This window comes from Biomphalaria glabrata, chromosome 9 (assembly GCF_947242115.1).
Source record: "Biomphalaria glabrata chromosome 9, xgBioGlab47.1, whole genome shotgun sequence".
Classification (NCBI taxonomy): Eukaryota; Metazoa; Mollusca; class Gastropoda; family Planorbidae; genus Biomphalaria; species Biomphalaria glabrata.
The window spans coordinates 46,532,261-46,544,832 of NC_074719.1; the positions used below are offsets into that span (position 1 = coordinate 46,532,261).

A 12,572-nucleotide genomic window follows, 5' to 3' on the forward strand; every position below is an offset into this window, starting at 1 on the left:
CTTGATTCAATATGATTTAATATTTGCACAGTAATAGATTACTTTACTCAGAGTAACTTGATTCAATATGATTTAATATTTGCACAGTAATAGATTACTTTACTCAGAGTAACTTTATTCAATATGATTTAATGTTTGCAGAGTCATAGACTACTTTACTCAGAGTAACTTGATCAACTGTATGAACTCAAACTATGGTATGATGTGTACTGGCTGTGTCCAGAGAGCTGCAATGTGGCATTACTATGGCAAAAGGTAAGAAGCCAATGTATTCATGTGTGTTCATTTTGTTCTGTTTTCACAAGATAAGAAATAAATTACTGTAGACAATGAAACATAATTGATTAACAGAGACTTTGTGCTGATAAAAGTAGACATTGAAAACTATGATTTTACTACATCACATCCTTTCAAGTACTTTTCACAAAAACATTCACAACAAATAATGATGTAATATAAACATATTAGCACATATTTTTAAGATGTAATTTTATTATATAAACATATTAGTACACATTTTTAAGATGTAATTTTATTGTACAGCTTAACCCTCTTTAATGTTTTTAAAGGCTGCATTTATTAAAAAAAAAAAAAAAAGAATTGCAATTCTTTTCATTACACCCATTTGTAATCTCAGTTTATACAAAATGAATTGTTTCATTTACAGATTATTTAATATTTTTAATTCAAGTACTTTTCACAAAAACATTCACAACAAACAATGACGTAATATAAACATGTTAGCACACATTGTTAAGATGTAATTTCATTGTACAGCTTAACCCTCTTTAATGTTTTTAAAGGCTGCATTTATAAAAAAGAATTGCAATTCTTTTCATTACACCCATTTGTAATCTCAGTTTATACAAAATGAATTGTTTCATTTATAGATTATTTAATATTTTTAATTTAAGCATTGTGGTGACAAGCGATCTATAGTTTTAGACAGCTCTTGTAAAAAAGAAAACTTAAGAAGCCAAATTTTGTATTGGCTCTGCCTTTTGTATACAAGGCCATTATTGTATATACTGTCACTACCAATTTGGTTTCCCATTTCTCTACCAAATTCATTTGTAACTCTTTATTGCCTAGACATCTATCTTCTCTGATGATTTTTTAGCTTAAGTTCGAATTTCTTTACCAAAGTCAATTATATTTTTAACCCATCATTGCCTAATTATATTTCATCCCGTCATAGCCTAATTATATTTTATCCCATCATGGCATGGCCTAGATATTTATGTTCTCTTACAGAAAATTGGAGGGGGTGGGGAGGAGATTGTCCTAATAGTTTGACAATGATTGATTAGCTTGAATTCCATTACTGAAGCTGGTCTGTTTCTTTCTGTTCTATGTATTAGAGAGTTATGCTCCTTGGACAACCAGATAGTTCTAAACCTGAATACAAGTCTAAATGGAGTCTACTACAATGGCCAGGCAGTTTGTATTGCACTGTGCAACCTGGCCCAGCATCACGCTGATGTGGTAAGGCATTGACATTTTTATGTTAATAGCAATTGGGTTGGGTGGTCGGTTGAGATTGTGTTCAGCTTCACTACTGGTAGAAACTCAGGTGTTGTCTTTTATTCTGAATTTACACCGCTCTGAAGATGACCTATCACTAGCTTGGAAGCATCACATGTAAAAATAGGGGAATGTAAATGAACTGCATTCTGCCTTCTAATTTCAGTTACAAAAGAGTGGGAAGCGTGGTCGAGAGGCTAAGTGCGCTTGAACTTGGCTTGGCTTGGCTACCTAGAAGGGGGCTCGAGGTTCGACACCCGACTCTGGCAGAGTTGTGTTTACTGAGCGCCTAAAGGCAGCACGGAAAACCAACTCCTAGATACACACCCCCCCCCCCCCCCCCACTGGTCCACAAATGAGATTGGACCAAAGCGCTCTGAGCATGCTATAAGCATGAAAGTAGCGCTATATAAAAGCTATAAATATATAAGAGTTGTGTTTTTTTAAACATGTTCTGTTATTGACATCATCTATCCCAGTGGTGCTACAGCCCTTAAATGGCCCTGACCTGCTTCAGCACATTCTTCCATTCAGATCTCTCTTGACTTAACTATCCCTAATAACCCATGGTAACTGTTGTCTTTGGCTAGAGTCTAATTTTGTTCATTTATAAACAGTCTGTGCCAGTTCAAGTGCAGTTTACTGAATATAATAGAGTCTGTAGTGAATTAATTAAATCTGATGGTGAGCTATCAACACAAAGCATATTGGCTACAAGAACTGTCAGTCTGAAGTGTTACATTTTAAGTTTTTTTCTAATACTTTCAGAATCTCTTTTAAGTATTAAATTACAGTCACCATATTTTAATAAATGTGTATCAAATGTGCTACATGTTACAATACACTTTTATCAACACTTAAAAAGAAAAATTCAAAACCTTCCTTTGAGAAGACAAGGTTTGCAAACAAAGAAAAGTCATTCTCTTAATGTTAAATCCATGTACTGGCATTACATTTGACCTCCCCAATAATTGCCTGGTCCACAGAAACAGATGACCTTTACATCTTCTGCCCTATAATAATAATAATAATAATAATAATAACTTTTATTGTCCGTATGGAAATTTGTCTTACAAATTGTGCATTACACCAAACAAAAAACATTATAATTTATAACTATAACAAACCAAAATGTACATTCACACCAGACACGCTCATAATTTACATGTGAAAAGTTTATAACAGATCCCAAGGTCTGAAAGGGGAACTTACACACTAAAGCTTGATGAACTCAATTTGCAAACAAAATAAAACCTTAGCCATGACAACTTTCATTTGGCAGTCAGGCAGTTTACCACTTCTGCCACCAAAGTTGTATACTCTTAGAAAGCATTGTGCTAATAACACAATATTCTCATAGTCTAGGCACTACCTTTTGAAACATCATTGGTTTACAATGTTTCCAGTTGTGAACTTTAATTGAACAATTGAAATATCTCCTTTCTAAGGGTGAGTATGCAGCCGCCTTTGAGATACTTGGCCAGGCCAGGCTCAGGTTTCCCTGTCACACGTCACACTCTGAGATATGGCAGTCTTGTCAGCAGAGGATCAATTTTACTCGCTCACTCAACAATAGAAAGTTCAATGAAGCAGAACAGAGCCTGATAGACCTTGAGGCACTGGATGAACCAGAGGCTAAGATACGGTAACAAAAAGTTTTTAGTACCTTATATTGATGGTCATTAATTAAGATGGTCACATGACATCAACCAGTTGCTATTGAACGAATAATCTTTACATAACCTCCCCAAAGACTTTAATTTACTTAAAAATAGTGCGAACATTATGTTTAAAATATATATATATGTATGTATGTATATTATGTATGTATATAATCTTTATTATACGTGAGGAAATTTGTTCAACAATTGTGCATTACCAAAAACAATAAAAACATAATTAGGGACAACAATGTGTGCACTTGACATACTGCAGATGTGAGGATGGTAAAACATAGACAAAACATTCTCACTAACATTGAAGGAGGACATTTTTTTTAGTTTCCTTAATCTTTGTTGTCCTTTTTTAGTGATGTCATCTGTGTTTGTGATGTCATCTGTGTTTGTGATGTCATCTGTTTATAATAAAATTTAATTTATTGTCTGACACAGTCTCAAGATACTTAAAGCTTTGAACTATTTCTATGCCCTCCCCCAGCTACTAAAACAATATCATTTTCTTTCTTTTCTTTTCGGAAGTCGATAATCTTATAATCTTCCGGTCATACCCAAATACAAATAATACTATAAATAAAGGGTATTTTGTAATAATTTTGTTCTACAACTCATCATGTTGTATTTGAAGTTTGAGAATTTTCCATTAATAACCCTAGCAGTCTTCTTTTGAGACTTTCTTAATAATTCTATGTATGAAATCTGAACCACATATTAAGCTTACATGGTTGTCTCTTAACCCACCCCGTGAAAGCGGTACCAGATACTCAAAATATGTCACTGAAGATAAAACAAGGGCAGAAAGAAACATTAATAATTTGCTTTCTCTGCTGTGACAGTAAATACTGAAATGCTTAGTTTTGCTCAGCATCCTCCTTTATGTGAGTCAAAGGTCCAGTAGTTGGTCATTCTAAGCCTTATGAAAGGACGATTTTGAAACTTCCTGACCTGATAAATACTATTTTAATTCATGAAGTGCTAACCATAATAGAATTAGGAATTTTTCTCTTAAATCAGAAATGTATTTTTTCTGATAAATACCATGCACACATCCTTTCTTTATCTCTTGTTTTATACATTTTACACCTGCTGAATGAATAAAAAGTGAAGATTTTACAAATTTATTTACCCAACAGGAAACCGTTGTTATTAAAAGAGAAAGGTCATGTGACGGAAGCCTTCTCCTGCCTCAACCTGCTGTTGTCTGAATGTGATAAGGAGAAGTCTGGGTATTATGCTGACTACAGATGCAGGTATTTTTACCTGATTATTTTGTGTGTTTGATTTTTTCTTTACGTTGCATATTATGACTTTGTACGATTTTATTTCTCTATGTTTCTTACAAAGTTCACTTTTCATTTTGTCACAACATGAACTAAGGGTTTGTCACAACATGAACTAAGGGTTTGTCACAACATGAAATAAGGGTTTGTCACAACATGAAATAAGGGTTTGTCACAACATGAAATAAGGGTTTATCACAACATGAAATAATGGTTTGTCACAACATGAAATAATGGTTTGTCACATGAAATAACGGTTTGTGACAACATGAAATAAAGGTTTGTTGAATAAAAAAAAAAAAAAAATTCATCAATTTTTCTGTGGTTCAGAAAATAAAATCCTTAACATTCATAATATCTTTAAACCAATAATTTCTTCTTAGTGATGGGATAAAGTACGACATCGGCATTGTTTTGCTCTGTAATATTTCTATTATTTTAATGTATTGTATTTCAGAGTGCTTTTAGAATTAGCTGCCCTGTATATAGCCACAGGAAACTGTAGTGCTGCAGTCATTCACATAACAGATTGTATAGCGCATGCTAAAAAACATTATCTGGAGCTATATGAAGGTCTGGGAACTGCGTACCTAGCCTTTGTTCAGGTATGTCCGTAGTAGCTGCATACCTTTCTGTAAGTAGGCTAACATTAACTGCATAACATTGGTCAGGGAGTCTGATGTAAACTGCATACCTTTTGTTCAGGTAGGCTCAAATAAACTGTATATGTTTGTTCTAGTATGATAACATTAACTGCTTACCTATGTTTAGATATCACCTGTTCTATCTAAATATTGTTTTCATTTTGTCTTTGACCAGTTGAGTATGAACTTACCTAATCAAGGTCAGCAACTAATAGAGTCATAGCTAACATTAACTGCTTACCTATTTTTAGATATCACCTGTTCTATCTAAATATTGTTTTCATTTTGTCTTTGACCAGTTGAGTATGAACTTACCAAATCAAGGTCTGCAACTAATAGAGTCACAGCTAACATTAACTGCTTACCTATTTTTAGATATCACCTGTTCTATCTAAATATTGTTTTCATTTTGTCTTTGACCAGTTGAGTATGAACTTACCTAATCAAGGTCAGCAACTAATAGAGTCATAGCTAACATTAACTGCTTACCTATTTTTAGATATCACCTGTTCTATCTAAATATTGTTTTCATTTTGTCTTTGACCAGTTGAGTATGAACTTACCTAATCAAGGTCAGCAACTAATAGTCATAGCTAACATTAACTGCTTGCCTATTTTTAGATATCACCTGTTCTATCTAAATATTGTTTTCATTTTGTCTTTGACCAGTTGAGTATGAACTTACCAAATCAAGGTCTGCAACTAATAGAGTCACAGCTCACGAGGATACTAACGAATGCCTCGGCACTCGACAAAGGGAAAGTTTTATATATTTATGCCAAGTGTAAAGTAGCAGCCAGCAAGTTGACGGGCCAGGAAAGCGCCAGAAAGTCGGGTAACTTTTGTCATGCTAATTGATTTGTTTTCAAGTCCATTTTTTAAACTGAGATCCAGATAATGGTTACCCTCAAAATATTCTTTCTTAAATCTATGTAGCAATATTTCATATTGAATGATAATGCATCCTTACAGTAAATCTCAAGACTGAATTTTATCCAAAACAAAAGATGTATTAGATTTACACAGTAGCAAGGATGTATTTTAAGAATACATTCTCTCATTTCTTCCTATTCTTTTTTTTTTTCTACTTTACATGTCATTTATGTAAACGCCCTGTTTTTGAAACCATTTTTGTTAACTGGAGTTTATTTTCTATGGTTTCCAGTTTTCTTTGAATCTTGAAAAGTTAACATCTTATCTTGATAATTCAAGTAAAAAACTAGGTACTTTCCTTCATGCATTTGGCAATTAATAATTAAGGAGCTGTGGCAACCTTTTTTTCCTTTATTATTCATGTTGTTATTGAAAAGTAGAAATATTGAAAACATGCCAGCCTTACAGCTGTGCAGAAGATTCATGACTGTCAAATTTTAGGCTTAGGGTAAACAAACACAATATTGGTCATTGAAATGTCCATAATTATTACAGATTTATTTCTTGTTTCTCACTAACAAATAGATTTGATTAACATCAGCTGTGAATGTGCCTATAGTCCCACACTTTCTGTAGTGGAGATATAACTCAATATTGTAGTCACCAAAACTATCAATTTTATTGGCATGCTTTTCTGAATAGCTAGACCTGTTAAGTTTTAGTTTTATATTTCTCTGACAAACCCTTCTGTTTTGACAGTTTTGAACCAAATTAAGGTTGCAGTTTGCATTGCTAAATATCATGACTCTTGTCATTTAGAGCGATGTCAATTTTATTATTTTCTAGTGAAATGGATTCAGGATCATATTTTCCTGAACAAAAAAAAAAAAAGAAACTAATTCATTGTTAGAAGATGACAGTTGGCTTGTTATTTGTAAAACTTGTGACAATTTGTAGACCAGAACTTCAATGCTTTGTTAGTAGTTACCGCCTTATTGGCATTGTCTTCAATTCCAAAAATTAAAGATGAGTGCTGTATTTCACCTGACCACACAAACCCAGTTGCGACCTGTATATTTTGCAACATCTAATGAAGGCGAAATCAACAAGGGAGGGGGAAGTCTTTTCATTGTCTTTGCCTGTTTTTAGCAAGAGTCCTGCTTTCAAACTCAGCTGAATCAAACATGTGATGCAGTGATGAACTTTCAATAAAACATAAAACACTTGTACTATTAGTAATAACTCGACTGAAATATAGTAATTCATGGAAAAAATAAAGCACAGCAAAGATAAAGATGATTAATAAATATTCATCAAAGAATACTAAACACTAAATAATGTCAGAACAATCACTCCAATAGCTAGCTCTACATCCATTCCTTATATACTTAGGATGCCAAGACTTTTGTGGATAGCTTACATCATTGTCAGTCTTCTCTTTAAGTTTCTTAAACTTCTGTCGTAACTTTAGATCTCAATCTAAATATTTCTGAATTATGTTTGTTTACTGCAATATTTCTCCAAGGTTTTCGAGATGATCCAGTCTAGCAGTAAACAACTTTTTTACCTTTTACATACACACAAAGTGATCCAATTACCTTGTCAACCCTCTTCTGTTCTCCCGCTTGCGCTCTGAGGAAAGACTGGTGTGGTCGAGAGGCTAAGTACACTTGAACTTGGCTTGGCTACCTATGAAGGGCCTCGAGTTTCGACACTCGCCGCAAGCAGAGTTGTGTTTACTGAGCGCTTAAAATCAGCACGGAAACCTACTCCCAGATAACCCCACCACCACCACCACTGGTCCACAAATGAGATTGGACCATAGCGCTCTGAGCATACTTACTGTATGCATGAAAGTAGCGCTATATAAAAACCATAATTTATTTAATTTCTCTTCTGGTTTACACACTGAAATGTGACATGAATAAATCAAACAAGAATAATCACATATGTTACATAAAATAGATTTGTGAAGCCAATTTACAGTTATGAATTTAACAAATTTGACAATCACACACTAGTTGAAGACCATTTTTGCAAGCCTAGTCTAGTTGATTCTCAGTGAGAGACTTCTGACCACCATATTAGTCATTTTATAGAAGACATGTGATGTCATAAGTATTTTTTTTTTCATTATATTTTACTTCTGTATGACATCATTACGTTTTTTTTGTGGTAAACATAGTTCTAGGTTAGGTCACCTTCTTATGTTTTAATAATGATTCTCTTTTTTTTTTTTTTTTAGAAGGTTAAATTAGATGAAAAAAAATTCTTTTTTTTTTTTTTGTTTGACAGTTTGAGATATTTTTTTCCTTAATTTTGTATTAGCTAACAACATTTGAAAAATTTTTATTTCATGGTTTTTTGTTTGTTTGTTTCTGTTTATTTTCCCACTCTGTTTACTGTTCAAAAGCATTATCTCCCTTCAACTGAATGGCTATTTGTTTCAGATCTCCTTGTAGCCTTGAATCTAATGAATAACATCAGCTCACTGTTCCAACAAGTTGAAGCTTATATGTTGGAAAAGGATGCTTGGTACTTCCAGGCAATGCTGTACAACTCCCTCTGTGACACAGAGAACAGAAACAAGTGTGCATACCAGTTTAAACTGCTGGATAAATTGTATCCAACTCTCAACACTGTGGGGCTGACTCTCCTGTGACGTACACACAATGAATGCCGAGCTTTACATTGAATAAGGTCAAAGCTTACACTAGTATCAAATTTTCAAAAGTCTTTAAGCTGCTAACCTGCAATCAGGCATGGCGGATGAGGAGAAATGATGAAGTCAAAAAAATTTTCACTTTATGTATCTCTACAATGTAAGCTGGAAAAAAAAATAGACTTTTTAAATGTAACTGGCTCTAAAGTTTGAGTGAAAACTGTCACCTTAGATGTTTGATTTTGAAAGCCAGTAAGATTCAGGCATTCGGATCCTATTAACTAAGTTTGTCAGATCTCTTTTTTTTTCTGGTTTCTTCGTTCCAATAATCAGGGTGACATGATCTATATAGTGCTGATTATTTAATGGTCTTTTCTTAAGAACCTTTGTTGTAGCCAGAATTAACAACAGTGACTGTGAAGTCTGGACAGATGATCCCATTGCCAGATTGGCTGCAATCAGAAAGCACATGTCTGAATGGAAGTCATGCAGACTTAGGCTTTAAGTTTGACAAGTAACTAGAATGGTCTGGGTTGTTGTGTCACACTCGCATGATGCTGTATCAGACATGTCAGAACCCAATCAACTTTGATACCTGTCAGAACCCAATCATCTTTGATACTGATACACATCATTTTAAAAGTTCACTAATTTCATGTGTAGCAGTTTTCTTTTCTACTGGTTATAAATTGACATTAATATAAATCATCATTTAATTCATTGAACATGATTGGAATGTAAAAAAAAATATGATAAAAGGAAATTAAATAAAGTGTTTGTTTTTTTATTTGTTGGTCTGCTACATTTAATAGTAATATCAATGTTGTTATTTCTTCTCTTGTTAATATGTGATGTTGCTTGTTCAGGCTGTCTTGAGGTCAACTATGGATGACTGTTGAATTTCAACCAATTACTCTGCAAGCGTTTGGGTGTTATTGTTCGGGTGTATTCCGTGTAGTTGATCAACAATCCAGACAAAACAAACACATCGGTTTTAACTAGTAAAGAGATGTAGTCAACGCTGAAGAACAGTATAACATGTATTTATTCTAAGAAAAAGCCACAGTAAACGTCTCTGTCACTAAACACGTCGTTACCCTGGAGGATTATATCGCTAACTGATTTTCCGGTCTCTAACCCAACATATGCCAAACGTCACTAGTCCCGTTCAATATGCGTCTTCTATGGTGCGTCGCTAAATAACTAAACTATAAATAAGGTGTCAGGTGGGTTTAGCCGCTTAAGTAGGGTATGATATGATGGTCCCGTATCCCCAGCCTGAACAGAGTAACACAAGAACCCAAAGGTAGTGGCATGTAACATACGAACACCGAATAACAGTTATTCAACTGAACAGTTAGTGAATAACAACAGTTATCAATATGAACAATATTTAATAATAATTAATTATAAGTTATCAACATATTTACATATAAATCACTATCATTGAAGTCATCATTGAATTAATAATCAGTCTAATATAACGCCAATAAGTTTCCATAACACACACTCACACTCCATCTCGGCACCCAACGTAACCTCAACTCCCTACACCTCAACAACAAGAGTTACTGCAAAACTCCAAAGGCGGAAAGGCGACACACTTTCCCCATAGCCCAAAGCCTAACACCCTGAAACGAAAAGAAAACCTAGATCTAGCGATGCCGCTACAAGAAAGAACTTTTCAATAGCGACACCCGTACCGAAAGATCAGCCTACTTAATAAAACTATGTACTTACGTACCCTTACAAGGGGGAAACAAATAACCAGCTACCTAGCTCACAAAAGAAGCTCTCTCTCTCTCTCTCTCTTGCGGGAACTAAGGATGACGTAAACACACACACAATATTCTAGGCAACAAAACGCACTTAAAAGAAACTACTTCCTATACGCTAAAACACCAATATTAAATGCAAAGAAAACTTCACGCGCGCATGTCTAACAAATAATTCCTCTGTTCAAATAAAGAAATATAACAAGCACTGGTTTGAGGATTTATCAGCACTGCAATTGTTTCACTAGAGTCAAACTACCTAAGAATTGTTTTTTTTTTTAGTGTGTTCCTTCAGAAATGAAAATTATTCCGTCCTAGCCCAAACTTCCGGCAGTAAATAGAAGTGGAAAGGGTTCGATCTCTGACCATCCTGTTGACAGTCCAAAGCGTATACCACGTGACCAGGCAGCCATCCATTGCAAAGGAATTAAAGAACTAAGCGATTCATGAATTAACCGTCATCTGATATTTAAACAGTCTGTTTATATTGGAGACACTAAAACAAAAACTGATCATTAATATGAATCCAACAATAAAACATTTCTGGAATAGTTACTTAACTTTGTGTTTTGAAATTCATGTCTCTGGGTCATCCCTAAAATATAAGGAAGAACTCTATTGTTTAATTTATGCTTAATAAATATTTAATGATTTCTCCATTAAACAGTTATTGCTATCTTTTCTATTTACAAAGATCAGACAAAGCATTAGGGCAGCGGTTCTCAACCTTTTTAGCTCGGCGACCCCTCACTTATTCGCGACCCCCATCAGTCAAATAATTTTGTTTAAAAGTATGATGTTAGAAAATTTTAATTGGAGGCCTAATCATCCAATTATGAATAAATGAAATCATTTCTTTACCATGTGTGTCTATTTAGGCCGACATTTGTATTTCCTATTGACATGCCACACATGTGACAAGTTTCTGTATTCGAACTTGATAACTAACAGGCTGTTTCGAGAAATAAACATATTATTGCGATTGGAAGAAGAATGTGTAACACAGACAAATCGGTACATGACTGCTACGCTTGATCCAGATTTGTGTAATTAAAGAGAAATGTTTCACTGTTAAACTATTTCAGTCTCCTAAAAATCTTTCATTGGATTTCAGGCTAGTGCACATGGGATGTGAAGTAGATTTTGAAAGTAGGAGGAAATTTTGTCTGCATACATGCGCAAATGTTCTTTCACAGAAATTATCATTTTATCTATTTGACAGTCATTTCCCTCATAGAATGCAGATACGATTGGAAGCATTGTAAATATTATTTTCGCTACAAATGACATTTTTTTTTTTTTTCTGCTTAAACTAATGGGGCAGGCTGAGGAAACAGTGGTGCATGTCTTACAAGAGTGTCCAAGAGCTGCATGGAGACAACTGAAGGGACGGTGAACTCCATGGGAGTTCAACAAGTTTCTTACCAGAGCACTACGGGAAGTCCATGCTTTCCTCCCCTGCTACCATTTGGAGTTCATCCAAGGTTCATGTTGCATTAAAATTCAAATTTATTTAACCTTTTCTAAAACGTACATTACTTAGTTCATATATTACGAATATATCCCTTTTATTTGTTGCCGATTTCTTCACTATAGAATGAGGCATTAAAGACTTTTATGTTACACGAACATCTTCAGTGTGAGAATGATCCTGAATCTTATAGACGATAGTTCTTAAGAAATTATATATTATTCATTAATCTGTAGTAATTTAAACTTATACAAATACATCTGCTGGGCAATTAAAATGATCGAAATGAATACAGATTCAGTTGTCTTAAACATCTATCCTTGAATAACAATATAAATTCCAATGGGGAAAAATACGTAGTATGTGACAAGTTTTACATGTTAGAATGGACAACAAAAAAAATTCAAGTTTCCATGGACATAAGCGACCCCTGACAAATTGTCAATCGACACCCGAGGGGGTCGCGACCCACAGGTTGAGAACCCCTGCGTTAGAGAAACAAAATTACAATATATTTAAAAAAGAAAACTTCCAATGAAAAATAGCCCCCCCCCCCTTTTCCCAAAAAAAAATTCCGATGGTCTTAGGGGACTGCTCCTCGCAAATGGACATTCAATTTTCCGATGGTCTTAGGCGACCCCTCGCAAATGGTCATTCGACCCCCATA

General features: G+C 34.3%; 1 protein-coding gene across 5 annotated transcripts in view; it reads left to right on the top strand.

Moving 5' to 3' along the window:
- The window catches only part of LOC106069521 (anaphase-promoting complex subunit 5-like), a 28,862-nt gene extending 19,943 nt beyond the window's left edge, over window positions 1–8,919 (top strand). For 3 of the 5 annotated variants that reach the window (XM_056040767.1, XM_056040765.1, XM_056040766.1), the window contains exons 13-19: window positions 142–255; window positions 1,362–1,485; window positions 2,973–3,169; window positions 4,334–4,450; window positions 4,938–5,085; window positions 5,794–5,959; window positions 8,448–8,919. In XM_056040767.1, the coding sequence (XP_055896742.1) occupies window positions 142–255; window positions 1,362–1,485; window positions 2,973–3,169; window positions 4,334–4,450; window positions 4,938–5,085; window positions 5,794–5,959; window positions 8,448–8,659 (1,078 nt within the window). In that variant the 3' untranslated portion in view covers window positions 8,660–8,919. Of the gene's footprint in view, window positions 1–141; window positions 256–1,361; window positions 1,486–2,972; window positions 3,170–4,333; window positions 4,451–4,937; window positions 5,086–5,299; window positions 5,375–5,423; window positions 5,742–5,793; window positions 5,960–8,447 lie in introns of those variants that run through there. The other 2 variants (XM_056040768.1, XM_056040769.1) reach the window with 2 other exon arrangements.
- The last annotated feature ends 3,653 nt before the right edge of the window (window positions 8,920–12,572 follow it).